This window comes from Lutra lutra, chromosome 14 (genome assembly GCF_902655055.1).
Source record: "Lutra lutra chromosome 14, mLutLut1.2, whole genome shotgun sequence".
Taxonomy (NCBI): Eukaryota; Metazoa; Chordata; class Mammalia; order Carnivora; family Mustelidae; genus Lutra; species Lutra lutra.
In genome coordinates this window covers 34,247,400-34,268,489 of record NC_062291.1, presented here as the reverse complement: position 1 = coordinate 34,268,489, position 21,090 = coordinate 34,247,400, and the positions used below count along the sequence as shown (strand labels likewise).

Genomic DNA, 21,090 nt, shown 5'->3' with positions numbered 1-21,090 from the left:
CTGGGATGGAGCCTCGTATAGAGCCCCGCATCCAGCCCGATTGGGGCTCTCTGCTCAGCGGGGAGCCTGTTTCTCCCTCTCCGCCTACTTGTGATCTGTCAAATAAATAAAATCTTTAAAAATAAAATAAAATATCACCTACCACTCTCTATTTCCTTTTTTCTTTATTTTCTTCATAGCATTTGTCACTATCTGAGTATTTCGGTCTCCCTCCTACCCCCCCACCGCCCCCCCCAACACGAATGTAAGTTCTATGAGGGCAGGGGCTTTGTTTTGTTCACCACTGTACACCCAACCTCGCAGTATCTCTGGAACGAATAAATAAATGACCTTCGTCTCAAACTCACAGAGTTACTACCAATAACGTGCAAGCATATGCAACTTTAAGACCTCCTAATACGACCCTCTGGAATCCAGGAATGTTGGGCGTGCACCTTCGTTGATACCTCTCCTAGCCGTCCCCCTCTTAGAAGACATACGGTAGCACTTCCGCCCTCGCTCAACTCTCGCTCAAGTCTCGGAAAAGGAGGGGCGAGGGGTTTGTGTCATCATCCTGCGCCCGCCTGCCCCGCGACGTGCCGGCTGCTGGCGCAGCCCTCCGCTCGCCCGGCCTCCCCCTCCCTGGTTCCGCGCTCTGGTTCCGCCATGGAATCCAACAAGGATGAAGCCGAGCGCTGTATTAGCATCGCCCTCAAGGCCATCCAGAGCAACCAGCCCGACCGGGCGCTCCGCTTCCTGGAGAAGGCTCAGCGGTTGTACCCGACGCCGCGAGTTCGCGGTGAGTGTGAAGTGCCGGAGAGGCAGAGGGGACATTGGAACTGATGGGGGGAATACGGGAACGGACCGAAGGGAGCAGTTGGAGGAGGGGGAGGGGTAGCGAGGCGCGGCTACGCCTGCGCACTGAGACGCGCGGTGGCCGCTGGGAGGTGTAGTCTTTCGCTCCCACGCCTCTCCGGGACGCTGGACACCTGATGACAGGGACGGCCGCGACTTCAACTTTTTGGGCGCTTGTGGAACCTTCTAAAATTTGGAGTTACCGAGAATGAGAGGCGCTGGCGGGCGAGAGGAAGGGAACTTATCTGGAAGCGAAATCGAACTACTTTTCCCAAGGGGCCATTCGGTGGCCCAGGGCCGGTTGCCGGCCTGGGAAGTATTATAGTTTAGGAAAATAAACATAACTCCTCTGAAGGAGAGAATGGGTACTGGGGAGGGAAAGGGGACTTCTGACCTTCCCACGGCCTGGAAAGGCGTCTTCATATCTTCATTCTCTGGCATGCCTCCGGGCGAGGGGCAGGGAACACCCTTCCGAAACTAGAACCTGCCTTTTTCCCTCGCTCCACACCACCGCCCTGGGCCCGCCGCCCTGAAGGCTGCCCCCTCACTCCTTCTTGGAACCTCTTCACCCGCCTGTGAGATTCGGGGCTTGTTGAAGACGCTGGCCCCGTGTACCCCACCCACCCTCGCCCACAAGAACCCAGCAGTGGCCCCCGTGTGGACAGCACAAGGCTGCTAAGTGTCCCCAACCTGGGACTTCGAAACCAGGGAGGGATTCGTGAGGTTGTCTCAACTACTCAGCATTTCACTCTAGCTAGGAACCGTCTTTTTCTTTAATCTAAGACTTAACAAGTTTTTCTTAACCCAAGCTGGAAGGGAGAAAGATAATCCAGGGACACCAGGATGGCTCAGTGGGTTAAGCTTCGGCCTTTGGCTCAGGTCATGATCTCAGCGCCTTGCAATTGATCAGGCATGAAGCTCCCTACTCCCTCTGCTCCCCCTCCCCTGCTCCTGCTCTCTCTCTCAAGTAAATAAATAAAATCTTAAAAAAAAAAAAAAAAGTCCATTAAAGATACAGAGATCAGGGCGCCTGGGTGGCTCAGTGGGTTAAGCCGCTGCCTTCGGCTCAGGTCGTGATCTTGGGGTCCTGGGATCGAGCCCCGCATCGGGCTCTCTGCTCAGCAGAGAGCCTGCTTCCTCCTCTCTCTCTCTGCCTGCCTCTCTGCCTGCTTGTGATCTCTCTCTGTCAAATAAATAAATTAAATTAAAAAAAAAAAAAGATACAGAGATCATACCAGCAGTTAGGACACTGGTGTGTAACAGGTACTCCGAATCAGATCTAAGTTCTTGTCCTGAGTGCTACCCTGCGATCTTTCTGAGCTTGGGTTTTCTTAGCCGGGAAATTAGAGGGTTGGTGCAGATAATGTGAGTAACAATAATACCATAGAGCTTCTCTGTTTAGAAAGCTCTTTTGAGGGATGCCTGGCTGGACCAGTCCGCAGAGCACGCAGCTCTTGATCTCGTTGTTGTTAACTGCAAGCCCCATGTTGGGTGTAGAGATGACTTAAAAAAAATAAGTAAATCTTAAAAAAAAAGAAGAAGAAGAAGAAGAAGAAAGAAAGCTTTTTCAAATACATTTTCTCACTTGAGCCTGCCCTATCAGGGAGGCAGAGCAAAGATCATTATCTTTGTTCTATAGATGAGGAAGTATCTCAGAGGCAAGGGACTTGCCCAAGAATACACAGCTAGAAATTGGAAAGTTCTGTGACTCTATAAATGTTTAATAGGGGAATAAAATGAGAGAGCAGTCAGCCTCCTAACCTTCTTTGCCCACATTTGGAATTGAGAAAGGTGAACACTGGCAGAAGAGGCCACCTGAAACACTTGGATTTTCCTCCTTCCTGACTACAAGTTGCTCTTTGGCCTCTTTGCCTTCTCTTGGAGAGGGTTTCAGTCTGTATTTGCCAGAGCTCCTGAGGTAACCTGCCCAAGGAGCTTCCCTATGAAATAAATCACACTCTGTAAGAGGGGAGCCTAGGCGGGTGTGCAGCTAGAGGCCCGCCAGTCTCAGAATCCTGTTTGATCCTGATGCTTCTGGGGACTCAGGAGCAGGTAGCCAAGGAAGGATGGTAACAACCTGGCCTTTAGGGCTCTTCTTGTCAGCAGCCTCCTGGGCCAGTTTGGGGGCTTAGATGGTGTTCTTCCCCAGGCTCAAGAAATGGAATTTGCTCAGGCAGAATAGTCACCTGCATGATTGTCGTATTCCCGCTATTGTGGAGAGACTATGCCTCATGCCTCTCTGTAAACTTAACCTTGCACCCTCTGTAGCCCTATACTGAACTGACAAGGACCTGGGGTTAATGTAAGCCTGGGATGGAGAAATCTTAGTTAAAAAAAATATTAGGTAGTTGTTTACACTTGCTGTGTGAGGTTTGAGCTCATTCCAGGTGCTTATTCAATGCTGCAGACTTTGTTTTATTTGCAAGGTCCTCTGCTTGGGGCTAAGCGCATATATGGCAGGATCAGTAAGACATGCTCCTTCACCTCAAGGAGCCTGTCATTTAGTGAAGGAGACACAGTTACAGAAAAAAGGAGGCACAGTGTTAGATATCCAGGCCTGAAGGATAGACATGAAAGATCCCAGTCCCTGCCCTCCGTGGGTCTGTGAGCTGGCGTGGAGGGCTGGGCATGGAGCGCTGAACTCTGAACTACCAGCAGTCTCGTGAGAGACTTAAAAATAACGGCAGCACACAGGTGATGGAAAATAATGGTAGATCACAGTGAGGGAAAGCTTCAGGGAGGAAGACAGAGGCAGCATTTGAACTGCACTTTGGGGGCGCCTGGGTGGCTCAGTGGGTTAAAGCCTCTGCCTTCAGCTCAGGTCATGATCCCAGGGTCCTGGGATCGAGCCCCGCATTGGGCTCTCTGCTCAGCAGGGAGCCTGCTTCCTCCTCTCTTTCTGCCTGCCTCTCTGCCTACTTGTGATCTCTGTCAAATAAATAAATAAAATCTTTTTAAAAAAAAATGAACTGCACTTTGGAGGAAGGGAGCAGATTTGGAGAAGGACATACTGGGGAAAAGACACGGAGGCTGGGAGCTGTGAGATTTGGGGGAGAGGGTTGGGTGGAGCAAGATTTGGCAGCTGTGGAGGTGGTAAATTTGAGTATAAAGAGGATTAAGGCTGGAAAGTAGGATGAGGCCAGATTGTGGAATTCCTTTCCTACCAGACCAGGATATTCATTTTATTCTGTAGTTGGTGAAAAGACCATTGAAGATTTTGAAAGCAGGACTAAAACAAAGGTACCGTTCTTAAAAGAGAATAGCATGAAGGGTTAATGAAAGGGAAGAGAAACTGGAGTTGGAAACCATTTGGGAGCCCATTCATTGCAGTGAGTAGGTCAGGAGTTCCGAGCGCCTGAGAGAAGGCAGTCCAGGTGAGGATAAGGTCCTTGGGGAGGAGGCACTATGCCTTGTGTGAGAGAGGTATGCTGAGGAGAGGTAGAGGCACAGAATCCAAGCCCGTGTGCTTGGGGAGAACGCAGGGCTGAGGATGGTGGGTGGGAAGAGACGGGCAGAGTGCAAGGTACCAGTGGCTGTTGCAAAGGAGCTGTCAGCTTGGAGCTCGGGAGAGAGACCTAGGTTCCAGCTGAAAGTCTGGTCGTGTCCGTTTGACGGCGCCCACTGGAGCCCCGCCTGGCCGGGGTCACCGTGGGAAGGTGTAGAATGCGCACAGCATGTTGCTGCAGACACAGCCCTGGGCCACGTCTGCCCTTCGCCAACGGACAGAGACGGGGAAGCCACAGTGAGATGGAACAACAGGAAGAGGCGATCTCGGCAGAGGGAGCAGCCAGGTGGCCACGGAAAAAGGGCAAGTTGGGAATTAGAGGGGAAGGATCAAGAACACAGGTAGACGATGGGTCTAGGAGAGGTGGAAGGACAGACAGCAGGGGGAAAGGTTAGGGTGAAAGGAGACTCCGCAACCTTGAAGGGCCGAGGGACCTCACAGTGAAAAGGCCATGAGGGGATTTCAAACTTGTGCTGCCGGAGGTGGGACCAATGGTGGGACGCTTGTATTGTGGAGTAGTAAGCCGGCCCTAAGTGGGGAAGTCACAGGGCAGGGCTAGTGGGGCCGGTCAGTCCCTTTCTGGGAGTTTCTGTCCAGCAGCTGGCGGCACACTGGGCATGGCCTTTGCCTGAGGCTTAGCAGCAATGGTGGAAAGTACCAGCTTTTTCAGGGTGCCAATGGGAACCTCCTCAGTTTCCCCAGCATCCACAGAGAGAGGTATGCCGGGCGATGCTGCAGCTCGGGCTGCTTGAGGGTCCTGGGGGAGTCAGGAGGGCCACGCTGGAAAGGCCAGCCTGTGGGGGAAGGCTTTTGCTTTCAGGGTGTCAGCATGAGAGACGGTTTGGGGCTGGTAAGGTCCAGGGTGGGGCTGTCCGTGCAGGGTCCTCAGCCCTTCCGTTCACCGAACCGTATTCACGCCTTAGAGCAGCCCCGGGAGGGCAGAGACGGCGCCCTCCCTGACGGAATCAATAACGTGGCTGCTTAGCAGAGGAGCCGCATTGTCCGGCTCTGCTCCCGGGCTGTTGCCCTACGCCGGCCTCCCTCTCCCGGCTCGCTGTGAGCGCTGCAGGCACCTGGACAGCGCCTGGAAATGAAACGAACAGTAACAGAGAACACTGAACACTGGCCGAATGTTGTGCTAAGTCCTTTCTATGCACTTGCTCAGCTCCTCTGCCGGCTCCCTTGAGGGAGATACAGTTTGACATGAAGAAGCTAAATTGACTTGTCTGAGACGACCTTGCTAGCGAGCGCCCGAGCCAGCTCTGAACCCAGGCAGCCTCACCCTCCAGTCTGGCTTTGAGGAGGGGCCACCGCTGGTGGCTTTGGCCATAGAAATGCTCTCAGCCCTGCCTCAACTGCCACCTCTCCCGCTGCAGTTCTCATTTCTTCCACCAAGTTCCTGTCTTTTTATTAATATATATATTTTTAAAGATTTTATTTATTTATTTGTCAGGGGGCGGGCACAAGCAGGGGGAGCGGCAGGCAGAGGGAGAAGCAGGCTCCCCGCTGAGCAAGGAGCCTGATGCAGGACTTGATCTCAGTACCCTCGGATCATTACCCAAATTGGAGGCAGACACTTAACCAACAGAGCCACCCAGGCATCCCCACCAAGTTCCTGTCTTTTTGGATGTCTGGCTGCTTTACTGCAAGGGCAGAGGCAGGATTTAAACACAGCCTTGTCTGTCTAACTCCAGAGTCACGTTAGGCTGTTCTGTGTCATACTGTTTCGTGACATTTGCGAGGTAGTCACATCCCACAGCTCTGGCAGAGGCGGTGTCCAGGCCAGAAGAGAGACCTATTTGCCAGCAACCAGAAATCTTGATTTGCCAACCCAAGCAGGAGCCTTCTGTGTGTCCCCGAGCACATCCATTCCCCTTTGGGCTCCCTTTCCACAATGTAAGGGTATTAGAGTGGCTGACTCCGTTTAACTACCCTGAAAAGTTTCCAGAATCTTCCCTGAGAAATACTAGAGCGAGTCCATCCCATCTCCTGGCTGATGTTCCCATGTATCTGTGGCAGTTGAAGAGTTGGTTATGTTGTCCTTGGAGTACATTAGCTCAGCCTGGACCCCCGAGGCTTCCAGAGAAACGGAAATAAACAAGTTCTTTAAATGCCCTCCACACCCAGCAAGCCATCTCCCCCCGCTGTCCCATCTTCATCAACATCTCTTCATCTTTGTTCCTTCTTTTGCTGTTCCTCGCTGCCTGGATGGAACTGGCATCTGGGACAGCCTGAAATCTCACGGTTCCAGCTGGGTCCCAAGCCTGCTGAGTGCTGACACTGCTTTCCTAAGCCCTGGAGCTCCCCGGCCCCACCTGCGCGGTTCCCCTCCCCAGCCGGCCAGTTCATCAGCTGGTGTCATAATAGCAGCAGCCACTTATTTTGAACTTTCACTCTGTGAGTTTCTGTGCCAGGTGCTTACACATTATCTCACTTTCTCATCACGCATCCCATTACCTGTGTATCCCTTGGGAAACTGAGGTTCAGACAGATTTTAGATTTTTTATCGGCCAGGGCCATACTGCTAGGATGTGAGATTTGAGATTTGAATCCCAGACTTTCTGAATTTAACTTCTCTTCTCTATTTGGAATGATTGTGCTGAAAGGGGTTCCCCATGCCGAAAGCCAGACTCAGGCAGTCTGGGATAGCATAGTTAAGAACAGGGTTCTGGGAGCTGGGTTTCCAGGGTTTAAGTGCTGTGTGCCCAGCTTGTGCATCCATGGGCCAATGCATCAGACACACAGCTCTTTTTTGTAATGAGGATGGTGGTAGTGAGACAAATCTCTAAGGCCACTGTCAAGATTAAATGAACTGGTATACACAGAGCACTGTGTCCAGGCCAGCCTAACACACAGCAAGCAGTCAGGATAAATACTCCTCCCAGTGCGCACTCCTGGGCTTTACTGCAGAAGTCCTCCACCTCCCTCACGCAAGGCAGGCTCGACCGTCAGCTCCTTTCCCAGTGAGATCCCCTAAGACAGCAGAGGCTCAGAACACAGTGGCCCACTCGAGGCCTGCCACTGGCCCCTCATGTGAGGCCCGGGGATGTTGCTTTAGAGGGTGTCTGACAGCACAGAGCGTTGAGTCCAGCCGGGGGCACTGCTGTCCCTCCTCAGCATGGTGTCCTGGCTTCCCAGGGCCCTGTACCCTGGGCATGACTGAGGTTTCCAGAACTGGTTCTGTGCCTGGAATAAATGGGCACAGGGAGCTCCTGCCAGAGGTTTGGGCTCTTCCTGATTGAGAAGGAGGAACCACGGAGCTGGGTTTTAGTAACTGGGACCCTGAGGGTGACAGCTGATGTCCTACTTAGACTCTGAACATTGAAGTAGGGTGTTTGACACGGCCAGCCACTTGAAAAATGTAAAGAATAGCAAGTAGCAGAGGTGATCTTTATCCCAAGTCTCCTACCATCTCTGGCCATCTGAGGCAAACTCCTTGCCTCCATCCCCTTCACAGCTAAGTAATAGCCTCCAGGAGCCTTTCCCACCAGTCCCAGCTGAAAAAGATGCTCCTGCTGACTGGGGTCCCCACTGAGGTGGGCAGCGCACTTTGTCCATCTCAACAGAGTCTGTTAAACACATTACTTTGGGAGGTGCCTGCATGGCTCAGTCATTAAGCATCTGCCTTCAGCTCCGGTCGTGATCCCAGGGTCCTGGGGATCGAGCCCCACATCAGGCTCCCTGCTCAGTGGGGAGTCTCTTTCTCCCTCCCTCTCCTTCTACCCCTCCCCCAGCCTCATGTGCTCTCTCTCAAATAAATAAATCTTTTAATAAATAAATAAATAAATACACAAACACACACACTAATTTGGGATTTTTAAAACCTGAAACTATTTATAGTATGTTTTCTTTTTTTTTGCAGAGTTTTAAATTAACCCATACCCAGGAGCACCTGCAGTCTCAGTCAGTTTACAACCCTTGATCTCGGGGTTATGAGTTCGAGTCCCATACTGGGTGTAGAGATTACTTAAAAATAAAATCTTAAAAAATATTTAAAATAACCCATAGCCTGACAACTCCTGAGCTCTGTGGATCCTGCAAAAGCAGGCAGCTAGCCTACTAGTGCCCACTGCCTCCCCACCCCCGATGCCAAAGTTAGGGATGGAGCTAGTGGCTCTCCCGGAAGCAGCAGGTGGGATGCGGGATAGGGGTGGGGTCCTGGCTGGTCTCAGGCGCAGGCCGCCCCTCAGTTGTGGCACATGGCCTTGCTGGAACGGGAGCCCTGAATGTTTTGCTTGCCTCACACAGCCCTGATCGAGTCCCTCAACCAGAAACCGCAGTCTGCCGGTGACCATCCCCAGCCCACAGACACGACCCACAGGAAACCAGGTGGGGCCGATGCCCCCTCGGCCAACGGAGAAGCTGGAGGAGGAGAGAGCACCAAAGGCTACACAGCAGAGCAAGTAGCAGCAGTGAAAAGGTAGAGGGGCCAGATCCTGGTGCTGCTGGGAAGTTTCTAGCTCAAGAAGGCTTCCTGCAGTATGTCCCCTACCTCACATCTACCTGTGGTCCGGGTGGGCCCTGGGGGTCCTGAAGATGGAGGAGGTCCAGCTGGGCGGGCTCACTGGGCCCCGGGAATGCAGGCTGTCCTGTCCCCTCCCACCAAGACAGCCCACAGCAGGGGCTAGAAATGCTGCGTCTGCCGCCGGCTTCCTCTGCTGCCGGCCAGGCAAGCCTCAGCCTTTTCACACAGCTCTGGTTATCAGAGATGGGGCTTGGGCTCCCCTTCCAGCTTCTCCCCCGCCCCCAACAAAGACCCCTTCAGCCCAGAGCCTGTGTGACCCAAAATGGAGACAGGAGACAGCCATCCCTCCAGGGCTTGGGCAGGCCCCACACAGACAGTGACAGGCCTTTTTGAGGTGGCCTCCAGTGAGAGTGCCTCTTAGCAAAAGGAAATGGTTCCTGGTCTGAAACACAGCAGCTGTCCCCTCTGAAATCCAAAATGTATTCTGCTGTTTCCCCTGGGCCCTATCTGGCTCCCCATCCAGGGTGGAGCTCACTGAGGCTCCCTTGTCCCCAAGGTTTGACAGCTGACCTAGAGGAGCTATCAGCCGAGCCCTGCTGGTCCCCCCTGAGCTGAACACTGCCCGTGCCTCGCCCCCCCTCACCTCACGGCCCTGGGCCCGCTCTACCCCTTCCCCCAGGGTCAAGCAGTGTAAAGATTACTATGAGATCCTGGGGGTGAGCAGAGGGGCCTCTGATGAGGACCTGAAGAAGGCCTACCGCAAGCTGGCCCTCAAGTTCCACCCAGACAAGAACCACGCACCGGGTGCCACTGAAGCTTTCAAAGGTAGGCCAGCCTCGGTTTCCGGCTGTTTGGTGTTTCTTATCTCCTGCCTTTGCCCTTGGGAAGGAATAAGAGGTTAAGACAACTTTTCCAGGAAGTGGCCTTGGACCTGAGTCCCCTGGGCTCAGGAGCTTCTTCCTGGAAAGAAAGTCCTAGCAGCCACCTCTAGCCTATTGAGTCTGTCAGAGCTCAGAGGCACCAGCCCTGCCTCTCCTTCCTCCATGTTCCCCGGGAGTGACAGGAGGGGAGCTGAGGCAAGAGGGGACCAGCGGCTTCACGGTCACACAGCGATTGAGGGTCAGAAGCAGGCCTCCTGACTCACTCGTGTGCATGTTCCCGTCTTGGGATCTTGGTAACAGTTTCCCTGTGCTGAGGGGCAGAGTAGCCTCAGGTCAGTGGCCCGGTGGCCTCATTACCACCAGCAGCAGCCACCAGCCCCACACTACACACACACTCACATGTAACACACTCTCCCACGAGTTGGTGACCACAGCCAAGAAGAGGGCCTGTGGCAGAGCGGGTGACAGAAGGGTCCCCTGAGACCTGGTGTGCTGCTTCCTGGGCCCACCCTGGTTACTCCATTCTAGGCTGCTTCGGGTTGGGTCTGCTTGGTTTGGGGTAGTCTGCAGGCATCATCCCCATCAGCCAGCCCCAGGGGGAGAAGGTGAGTAGGATTAGGTAGGCAAGGTAGCCATGGTTAAGGTTGGGCCATCCCAGACTTCTGCCTGCTGCCTGCACGACAGACACAGAGGCCGGAGCCAGCCCTGGGGCCTTGTGGGAATGAGAGGAGGGGGTTCTCCTTATTCCCCGGGGTTGCGTGTTGCAGACGCAGCTCTGACCCACTCCTTTGAGAGAGTGAGTCGCTTTAGAAGGAGCAAGAGACTAAGGATGACCTGGAGCTGGGTCCCTTGAGGCACAGGTTTCCTACCTGGGGGGAGACCTCATGGGGAGGGCTTGGGCCCTGGCCAAGGAACAGCAGCTGGGACCTAGACCCCAGACAGGAGAGAGGGCTCGGCAGGCCACACTACCAACAGTAGAAAAGTTTTGACTAGAACCTTGTGATCTGGCCCTTGCCAGCAGTTGCTGTAGGAGTAAGATAAGACCCATAAAGGGCCCCGGGGCATAGAAGAGGCTGGGCCATCATCTTGAGGTGGAGGGGGGGGGGGTGCCTGAGTGTTAGTGTTAATTCTCCACCTGGCGCAGACGGCCTCAATCCATTTTGAGGTACTCCTGCCTGCCCCCCTCCTCTTAGGTGCCCAGCAGCCCAACTTCTGCCGACCCAGAGGGCTCCCACTTCCTAAAATACCAGTTGAGTACCTAAAGGAAGGGAGCTCTTGGCTGCGGTGGGAGCCTTCCCTGCATGCCCCGGGTCTTCAGGCCTGACTTACACCTCCTTTCTAGCCATTGGCACAGCATATGCGGTACTTAGTAACCCAGAGAAAAGGAAGCAGTATGACCAGTTCGGTGATGACAAGAGCCAGGCAGCCCGGCACGGCCATGGGCATGGGGACTTCCACCGTGGCTTTGAGGCTGACATCTCCCCCGAGGACCTCTTCAACATGTTCTTTGGCGGTGGCTTCCCGTCTAGTAAGTACCCCGGCCTCCCGGCAGCCAGGCCTCCCTGGGGGTGATGGTGGGAGACTGGATGCCGGCTGCTCCCTTCCCCAGCAGCCCCGCCCCCTGACTCGGTCCCTCTGACCTCCAGGTAATGTCCACGTCTACAGCAACGGCCGCATGCGCTATACCTACCAGCAAAGGCAGGACCGCAGGGAGAACCAGGGTGACGTGAGTGAGAAAGGCACCCGGGAGAGCAGGGGTGGGTGCCAGGCCCCACCTTGAGTGCAGGGCCTGAAGGGGAAGTGACATCCCCAGCTGTCGTTCTGGGAGGACAGTGCCCCCACCATTCTCAGCCAAGGAGCCATCTTGGGCCCCCCCCTTGCCATTCTGCCGAGCGACACCAGAGGGAGCCACACTCCACAGTGCTGCCCAGAAGGAGTGGGGGTTTCCTCGGCCCATGTTAGGGAATGTCATGCAGAAACTTCTCCACCTGCAGACAGGTTTGTGTGTGAAAGGCCTTTGAGCAGTCCATTTGTTCATAAGGCCACAGTGACATTTTCCAAGCAACGGGAAGTGAAACATGACGAGAGAAGTGTGAGGGATGACAAAGGTTGTTGACTCTTCTTGCTTCCTTCTAGCACTCATAAAAGATGGACACAAAAACTATAACCAGACAGTGCTTCAAAAGCATTTTGAATGCCACAGGTTAAAGAACAGCTAGCTGACCAACATTCAGATATTGTGGACAATTCCAGAGCATTTAAAATTATGGCAGACGGTGAGGGTCCCTCTGTTCAGTCAGTGTGGCCTTATGTGTTTAGTTATTCGTGTTTTAAAACTGTGTGTGTGTGTGTTTTGAACATACAGAAGAATTTTTTAAATCACAAATTATCATACAGTAAACAAATTTGTTTTTATCTACAATTTTTTAACTGGCAGTTTTTGAACTGTTATACAGTGAAGGCCTCCCTCCGGCCCTGCCTACCAGTCTCCTGGAGGCGACCGCTCTTGCTTGTGTTTTTGGTAATCTCTGACGAGCAAGCACATGTAGGTACCCTCTTCCTCTACGTAACTCCAGTTGCCATTTTGTTTTCATCTGGGGGAGCTGGCAGGTGGAGGAGCTTCCGTCTTTCGGGGGCCTGTGGAGGGGGAGGGGGAGAGAGTAGTGTCACGGCCTGTTTGCGTGGCAGCTGCCTCCTGCCGCCGGGGCTCCTTTGCGCCTGGAAAGCCAGTGGTGGCTGTGGCTGATGCCACGTTCCCATGCACGACGTCCAGCTTGAGTGACCGCTGACTCTTCCCTCCAGGGCGGGCTGGGGGTATTTGTTCAACTGATGCCTATCCTCATCCTGATCCTCGTGTCGGCTCTCAGCCAGCTCATGGTCTCCAGCCCCCCATACAGCCTGAGCCCAAGGCCGTGAGTACTTGCAGCCGGGGACGGGGCTGGGATGGTGGGCGGACAGGGACCTGGCATTCTCAGCCGCCATCAGGGGCCTGCCTTCCCGTCCTGCGGGTCCTTGATCACAATGCAGAAATCTGGCTTATGGTCAAGAAAACACACTTTATCTGTTGAGCGTAAGTTCTTGATCTTTTAGGATCATGGTCCCCTAAGAAAATGTCATGAAAATTACAGTTCTCCTCCCTCAGACAGTGCACGTGCACACAGTATTGCGCATGATTTCACAGGCTTCGTGCTCCCCCCATCTGCTGAGATAAGAACCTCTGCTCTTAAGTTCTGGTTGGGAGCCTTGGGGCCATGGAAAGAGTAGGGGCTCTAGAATCAAACAGAGCAAAGGAGGCTTTGAATCCCAGCTACTCTACTAACTAAGCAGCTGTGTGACACTGGACGACAGTCTGAGCTTTGTTTTCCTCATCTGTGCAATGGGGATAACATCTATCTGCTTGTGAAAATTAAATGAGTAATATACATAAGATGCTGGGCTCGAGGCGCCTGCTGCAGGCTCGTTCGGTGGTGTGTGCAGCTCTTGATCTCGGGCTCTCGAGTTCGAGCCTCATGTTGGGTATAGAGATTACTTTAAAATAGGCAAAATGTTTGTTAAAAAATGCCACGCTTGCCAGAAATGTTCAACAGTGTTTGTTGAATGAATATATGGTGAACTAGGGCAAGTTATTTGGCCTTTTAAGGTATCAGCTCCCCTCCTTTATTTCCAGCACCTGGCCCCATGTCAGATACATACATAGTTACAGAGTGGGTGCTCAGCTTCTACTGGTGGAAGCCCTTCTGCCCCCAGAGGGGCCTTGCCCTATCTGGGAGCCTGGAGGCCTTCCTCTTGGCCAGCAGGGGGCAGAGTCGGGCCACTGGACCAACACAGGCGGCCCAGGCTCTCTGTGGCCTGTTGCCAGCCAGCCCTTTGCTCTGCGGCTGGAGAGGCAACAGAGGGCAGGTGTAGGGGCTGTGCTGCCCCCAGCACTGTCTTCTGTCTGTGGCGTGTCAAGGCTCTTCCCATAGACTGCAGAGCCTGTGGGTAGAGCTGGAAGGTGGGACAAGAACTGGAAGGCCACAGCTCCTTGGAGTCCTTCTGTCATGTACTTCCTAAGCCTCTTAACTCCAGACCGGGATTCCCAGGTAGGCAGGCAGGCTGTGGGCAACAATCGCCTTAGAGGAGGAATGCGGAGATAGAGGCACAGGGAGCCCGACTCATACCCCTAATCAGAGGCCGAGGCCTGCCTCCCCTCCTGTGCCAACCAGGGCCTTTCATTAAGTGGCTTCTCCCCACAGGCCCCGGTCTGCAGTGTAGTAAGCAGACAGCCTGAGGAAGGGCTGGCCAGAGCCTGGACCACTTGCATGGTGGGGGACACCCTGCCATTCCTTCAGACCCTCATTTTGGGTGTTAACGCGAGCCACGCTCTGGTCAGGAAGGAAGCAGGTCCTCCCATGGCCTGTGCTGTATGTCCTTTTGGGGAGCCATCTCATCCTTTAGAACTGTCCTGGGCCGGGGGGCCTGTGCCCACTCTGTGCCTGATGTATTTCTGGCCAGGTCGGTGGGCCACGTCCACAGGCGAGTCACTGACCACCTGAATGTCGTCTACTACGTGGCAGACACCTTCTCTAAGGAGTACACAGGCTCCAGCCTCAAAACGGTTGAACGGAACGTGGAAGACGATTATATCGCCAACCTCCGAAACAACTGCTGGAAAGAGAAACAGCAGAGTGAGTGTGTGGGGGTCGTGGGGACAGAGCTTGAGAGCAGGGAAGAGAGGCCTGCCCACCAGGGATTTGTGGACCCAGCACCTGGAACGGCCTTGTACCAGCCCCTCCCAGTCAGGAGCAGGACCCCACCCGTTTCATGGGACCAGGAGCCGGGGGCCACCTGGAGATTTCCTCCAGGTTCCTGTAAATCACAGCCATCAGCCTCTGTTTGGCTGCCAGAGGTAAGGATGTCAAGACAGACCAGAGCACGTGTCCTAGCTGCTGAGTGATGGGACCTCCAGCTCTGTCTGTGGGACCCAAGGGTGGTCAGACCAGGGTAACAGCTTCTTTCCCTCTCACAAGTTGGGACCAAAGTCCAGGGTCATTCCTAAAGGGAGGCCAGCTCTGCCCCAGCTCCAGGGCCTGTAACAGCCTTTCTCCTGCCCCCGCAGGCTGGGCAGGTGCTCTGGTAGCCTTTGGGAGGACCCAGGTGCATCCTAACTCTGCCCTCTTGCTTTGCAGAGGAAGGCTTGCTATACCGGGCCCGCTACTTCGGTGACACAGATATGTACCACAAAGCACAGAGGATGACCACGCCGAGCTGTAACCGACTGTCAGAGGTGCAGGCCTCCCTGCATGGATAGTCCTGGGCCAGCCGCGCCACCGAGGTCCAAGTATGCGCCAGGGCTTCCTCTGCCCTGCAACTTCTGGCAGCTCTGGCCCTGGTCATGAGGCGGAGGCAGGTGGGAGGGAGGGAGGGGAATGGCCTGTTGATGACAACTCCTCGTCCCCAGCCTGACCTCCCGCCTGCAGTGTTGGTGTAGCTCTAGTGTGTGCTCAAAAAGCAAGGTCTGTTTCAGGCCTCTAGTACTACTGGGAATGTGGGGAGCCGAAGAGCCAGGCAGAAGGGGGAGCTCAGGGCCATTGCTGAGGGCCATGAGTGCTTCCCTGGTCTCATCCAGTCCCCCAAGTCACCGTGGCCCTTTCCCAAGTACAGCAGACTATTGTCTGTGCTCTGCTATTTAGACCTCCAAGTATCACTGGTCCCAAGATAGGCCCCCCCAACGCCCCGCCTCCCAACACACACACACACATACACTCACCACTTGACGTCAGGAAGAAACATGTGAGCATGGGTGAGCCAAGATCCCATCCTCTACTTCTGCCCTTCCTGGCAGGAGGTGATGGAACAGGGTAGATGGGCAGCCCCACAGTGGGTCTGGGAGGGAGCCAGCAGGCTGGGAGCAGGAGGGACCACTCACCCTCTGGTGGAATCACAGGCAGTCTTTCAAGTGCTAGTACAGCCCGCCGCCTGGAAGCCACAGGCATTCAGCCTGCGCAGGCATCTCACTTATGGTCTAAGGAAGAGAACAGAGGTCATGAGTTAAGGGTGGAATGCAGAGCCTTTAGTACAGAAGGGGGGTGGGAGGGTATGCCATGTCACTGGTAGCAGGCTCCCGCCTCCTATACCCCTGCATGTGGGTAGTGAGCTCTGTTCCCAGCAGTTGCTGGTGGGGACAGATGGGACCAAGCCCAAAGGAGTGTAGGCAGAGCCAAGAAAGGTTCTTCTCTGTGTTGGTACCTGCCTGTCCGTCCTCTGCCTGTGTCCCCCTCGGCAGGGGTCCAGCTCCAGACGCTGTGCTTTGAGGCCATCTGCTAGCGCCTCCGGGAGTGACAGTGCAGGAGGGAGACAGGTTGGGGCTGAGGTGGGCAGGCCAGCAGCCAGGAGGTTGGCTTGTTTGTGGAGGCTCCAGGCCACGTGATCACCAAGCTAACTGCTACCACTCTCCTCTGCAGACCATGAAATCCCTGGAGAATTTTTGGTGACATGCACTGAGCCAAGGTGATGGACTGTATATTTAAGGAAAGACATAAAAAGAAAAAAAAAATTAAAATGGAATTGGAGGCCGAACGCCACACAGCTGCCCTCTCTCTCACCCAGTAAATGCTGAAAGCTCTTAGGACAGGAAAACCTGCCACGGGGCTGCTTCCCTTCCTCCCAGGGCTGGCAGAGGCTCAGGCTCCACTTCGGCTCTCTCCTAGGATACGGAAACCATGGCAACGAAAGTAGAATGTAAAACTTGGAGCAAAGGGCTGGGGGAGGGGGCGCCCAACTGCCTTCCTCCCCATCCTGGGAGCCACCACCAGTCACCTCTCCGTGGAAGCCAGTCAGAGGCATTGGCCAAGGATAGGAGGAGGAAGAGCGAGAACTCTCCATAGAATGTAATTTTCAGAGCATGTATATGTACATATATATATATATCTATTTATATGTAAATAGCATATATAAAGATATATATATATACATATATATATACAGTCTACTTTTTAAACTATGCAGGGATTTGGTTATTTAGCTGATTTCCTCCCTGTTTTAGGAAACGAGGCCTGTGTGGGGAAGGTCACTTGGTCCTTCAAAGGCTAGACATTGGCCAGAGCTGACAGCCTGAAGGAAAATCCCCTCAACCCCAGCCTGCTGTTGATGGCAGCAGTAATCATGATAGTGTAAGTCTAGAGAACTCAGAGGGTGCCAGGGTCATGATGAAGCTGGAGGGGAACAGGCTTTCAGGGGAGGAAGTACCCCTAGGGCCAGGTACCCTGTCAGGATCCAGTCATGGTGGAGGCCCCCGGCTGCCTGCGGGTGTGGTACCACCCACCACAAGCTTTGGTCAGCTCAGGTGGGCTCTTGGGCCTGGAGCCCAGGAGCCTTCTGCCCCCTTGCCACAGAGAGCAGGGTTAGAGACGGGGACCAAGTTTTGCCTGGCCACCCCCCCCACCTCGGTCCCAAAGTGGGTTTTGCCTTATAGATGCCACAGGGCACAGCTCCGTGTTGTTGCCACTGGTTTTTCCCAAGTCAGGCACCAAGGACTCCAGACGGTTCTTCCTCCAAGAGTCAGCCAGGCGGTGCCCAAGACCCTGGGGCAGCAGCCACCTCCTGAAGAAAGTCCAGGCCTGTGGGCACCTCTGTCTCCGCCATCCATGGACGTGCTGCCACCCGGCCTTCTGTTGCACTTTGGACAAAGGCTACATCCGAACCTGAAGGGTTTCCTTCTACTCACCTTGAAGTGAGGATTTTTCTCACAGCAGCAGTTGCTGCCAGGGGAGGGGAGGGAGGTTTTATTTATTCCCACAGTTTATACTGAGCCTTTTGGAATTACCGTTTTTCCCAAATTTTCCTCTGGCAGTGGGTGTGTCCTGGAGCCTGCTATCGTCCAAAGCCTTACTTCCCTAAGCTGCCAGTCAGGAGGCCATAACCACCCTCCCAGAATTTCTCTTGGCTCTTTTTTTTTTTTTTTTTTTCTTAAGTAACCCCCAACGAATAAGATTCTTGCTGGGAAAGGAAGGTTGGTAAAGAAGTGTCAGATCGGATTTTTGAACGAGATCCCACCCTGTGATGCAACAGCCACCCCAGCCCGAGAGACACTAAGAACTGGACATGGGCAGGAGCGCCCCACCCTTGGCGGCCCCGGTGCTCTGCTGCCACCTCCCCTACCATCTGGTCTCCGTAGCCGTCCCCAGGTGGGCTGACCCATGTGCAATAAGAACATAGATCCTAAAGGATCCCCTGAGAAGCTGTATTTCTTGAATTAGAATTCTAAAATTGTACATCTATAAATATATGTTTATTATGTGATTGGCCTTGGGGGGTCTGCATTGAGCAGGGGAGCTGAGGTGGGACACAGCCCAGGCCGGGCCACCAGCAGTCCTGGGTGACCAGCCCAAACGTCGTCCCCACCCCTTGCCCCAGCTGACAGCCACTTTGGTCACAAGTGTTCTTCCAAGGCTGACTCCAGGCCAAAGGGAAGGGGCTCAGGCCAGGATTCTGAGGTCCCTGGTAACCTCTGCTTCCCCCGGTTCCTTCTCCCTCTCCATCCCTCCTGTGAGCAAAACATTGAGAATCTTCCCTCCTCCCCAGCTGGGAGCTAGAGCCCACTCTGGATCCAGAGCAGAGGGAAAGTTCAAGTTTCTTTCCATCTCCGCCTGCACAGTCTTCTAGACACACTTCCCACAGCCCGCCCTCCTCCTCCAGAAGGTCGGAGAAGTTAAAAATGTGGCTGCCCGAGGAGAGCTTTCTGTGAATGGAGCCACTGATCTGCCCGGGCCTCCCAGAGACAGGACCCCGCGGCCCTGACTGGCGGCCTGAGGCCCCTCCCGCTGCCTCTCCAGCCAAAGACGGCCAGGCTGCCTGGTGGTGCCACTGCAGCGGGGGAGCTCATTGGCTGTCCCTGCCCAGGGTCACCGCCGCTGGCTCTGCCTGGTCTGCGAGCTGCCACTTGTTAGCGGCAGTTGGCAGAGGCGTCGCCAGCCACCCCCTTTCACTCCTCCCATCCCCCTACCCTCAGCAGGCCAGAGGGGGCGGGCCAGACTCTAGCCGACTGTTGGCTGCAAAAAAAGCCTCTGACAAGTGTCCCCACACGCTCTCAGGTGGCAAAAAAGCCACTAGTTCATCCAAGCTCCCGGGACCTGCCCGCTTATCTGCTCGTCCCAGGCTGCCCCCAGCTCTCCAGAAGGGACCTGCTCCCTGGGGCAAGGAGCACGCGCCCTGGCCCACTGGAATCTCCTTGCCCCGAGGTCCCTGGGCAAAGTCACCTGGCTGTCCAGGGCAGACACCCAGACGGCGGTGCCAGGACTCAAGTAAATAGACTGTTGACACAGCGTCACTACTGGAGCAACTCAGAATCCTTACCAGATGTCACACCCAGAACAGGAAACTGAAGCCTGGGGAAAGGCAAGGTGATGCCCAAGGGTCCCCAAGAAATTTGCATGTCCTCCGGGTCTAAGTAGCAAAGCAATCATTCTGCAAACATTTGCTGAACTTGGATTCACTGTGCTCAAGAAGATTAACCCCACTTGTGTCAAGGTGAATGGTGGGAGGCCTGTCCAGAAGGGTGGAAAAGGGAAAACGGTATTTAATCTGAGGGGCTCAGGCTGAGGACAGGTTTCCCAGAGGTGCAGGGGCACCCTCTCCCACAATTACAGATGTGTCTGCCCAATTGTGACGGCAGCTTCCCTGAGTTGACATCATCCCCAGGAGACCATATAATAGACCAGTTAGTTGTTGGTTTTCAGTGTGGACCCCGCAGCTGCATCCATGTCCTAGCTGGGTGACCCTGGGCAGGTCATTTAACCTCCCTCTGTCTCCCGTTTCCTCATCTTCAAAACGAGAGTCATAAAACCACCTACCTCACTGGGTTACAGTGGGGAGTAAAAGCATTCTCACATGTACAGCCCTTAAATGCCGTCTGGGACACGAGAAGCTCTAAGTGCTGTTACATGTCCTCAGTTGCCGAAGATTAATATGGCAGCTCAAGCCCCATTCCAGGCCCTGAACCCACAAAAGTGGCAACCGGGCAGGGGTTTGACAGAACCCAGAGGGCGGGGTCAGTGATGGAAACAAAGCTGGGAGTGCGGCAGGTGTGAGCAGCTCGACCGGGGGAGTCTGGGTAAAGGAACTGGCGCCTGTGACAGGGCGGGGAGTCCCACTGGGCTGGGGGCGGAGTGGGTGCTCCAAGCACCCTTCCCGGACATGCAGTTGTGAGCAAAGTCCTGGAGCTGGGGAGGCATGGAGGCGACCACATTCGAGGGTGCTGGGTCCTGCCCTCGGGGAGGCTGGCGGGCACACCGGAACCCTCTAGGGCTAGCCATGAGGGGGGCAGGTGCGGGAACGAAGCTGGAGGCCTCGGCCGTGTGCGCACGGTCACCCCGTCACCCAGCCTCTCGTGGAGGGCTGTTTCCCCAGCAACAAGGCCAGGGCCTCCTGTAGCTTGTAACACCCCACAGCTGTTTGGCTGGGAAATGAAAAAAGGTCCAGGGCCCAGACACAACAAAGGGTATGAGAAAGGCAGCCTACTCTCTAGGACCCCCATGACCGAGCAGCACCCGCCCCAGAGTCCAAGAGTTGGGGCTTTGCTTGGGAGGAGAGTGGGGTCCTGACTGCCACATGGTGTCCTTCCTTACCCCAGCTTCCCCGCCATGGTTTGTTTCTGGGAAGGCAGGGATGCCCTCTGGCTGGGCTTGCCCTTGGGGACAAGCAGAGTGTACAGCTCCCCAGGGGAGTTGGTGCTGGGAGGGGCAAGGGGCCAGGCTCAGGGCCTTCAGGGAGTCTGGTCAGCAACCCCACTCCTTTAACTGGACTCCTGCCATTTTTCTGACAGACACAGTGAGGGAGCCCAGGAGACGGATGTCTGAGCAGCACAGGAGGGTGCCAGTGGGCTCTTCTTACAGATGGAAACATGGAGGCCCGATGGAGGGAGGGAGGCTGTTTTCGGGTTCCTGGTTCATGCCCATGGCCCTCCCGCTCTCACCTGGCTGCCCACTGGAGCCTCCTCCAAGCACCCTTCCCTGACCTGCTGCCCCAGTTCCTTCTGCCAGCGGCTTTCCCGTTGCTCTGCCACCCCACTCCTCTGGGAGACCTGCCATGTTCCCACAGCCTTGGCCCAGCCCCGCCCTCTCACCCCGTCAGTCCAGAGGTGTTTGTGCAGTTCTTGGATGAAGGCTCTGCACCCTGGAGAGGCAAGGGCCTGCCTGGGGCCTGTCCGGCTGCTTCAGTGCTGCTGGCCTGGGCACCGTGGGGCCTCCATGAACACAGCTGAAGGAAGAAAGGGGCCCCCCTTCAGCGTCCACACACCTTTCTGATGGCCACTCATGGCTCTCCTTCCACTGCCTTCTCCACGCCAACACTGCCCACGGTCACCCTGTAGGGCGCTTGGCAGCCAGCCATAAACCCATATACAGTCCTCTCCAAGACCCGAGAGGGCT

General features: G+C 54.9%; 1 protein-coding gene across 3 annotated transcripts; it reads left to right on the top strand.

The window, feature by feature from the left end:
• Window positions 1–644: 644 nt before the first annotated feature.
• Window positions 645–17,965, top strand: DNAJB12 (DnaJ heat shock protein family (Hsp40) member B12). 3 transcript variants are annotated; one of them, XM_047701933.1, is made up of 9 exons: window positions 645–778; window positions 8,588–8,759; window positions 9,484–9,629; window positions 11,028–11,213; window positions 11,332–11,411; window positions 12,488–12,597; window positions 14,180–14,352; window positions 14,854–14,951; window positions 16,129–17,965. In XM_047701933.1, the coding sequence occupies exons 1-9, from the start codon at window positions 646–648 to the stop codon at window positions 16,156–16,158; spliced, it is 1,128 nt and encodes a 375-aa protein (XP_047557889.1). In that variant the 5' UTR covers window position 645; the 3' UTR covers window positions 16,159–17,965. The 3 variants fall into 3 exon arrangements, with proteins under 3 accessions (XP_047557889.1, XP_047557888.1, XP_047557890.1); XM_047701932.1 differs by having other exon boundaries at window positions 14,854–14,999; XM_047701934.1 differs by having other exon boundaries at window positions 14,854–15,005.
• Window positions 17,966–21,090: the final 3,125 nt, after the last annotated feature.

Bases quoted from the DNA above. Each gene is read 5' to 3' on its own strand.
- DNAJB12 (XM_047701933.1), top strand. From the start codon at position 646: ATGGAATCCAACAAGGATGAAGCCGAGCGCTGTATTAGCATCGCCCTC. The intron at 779-8,587 runs GTGAGTGTGAAG...TGCCTCACACAG, and splicing joins CCCGACGCCGCGAGTTCGCG to CCCTGATCGAGTCCCTCAAC. The intron at 11,214-11,331 runs GTAAGTACCCCG...TCTGACCTCCAG, and splicing joins TGGCGGTGGCTTCCCGTCTA to GTAATGTCCACGTCTACAGC.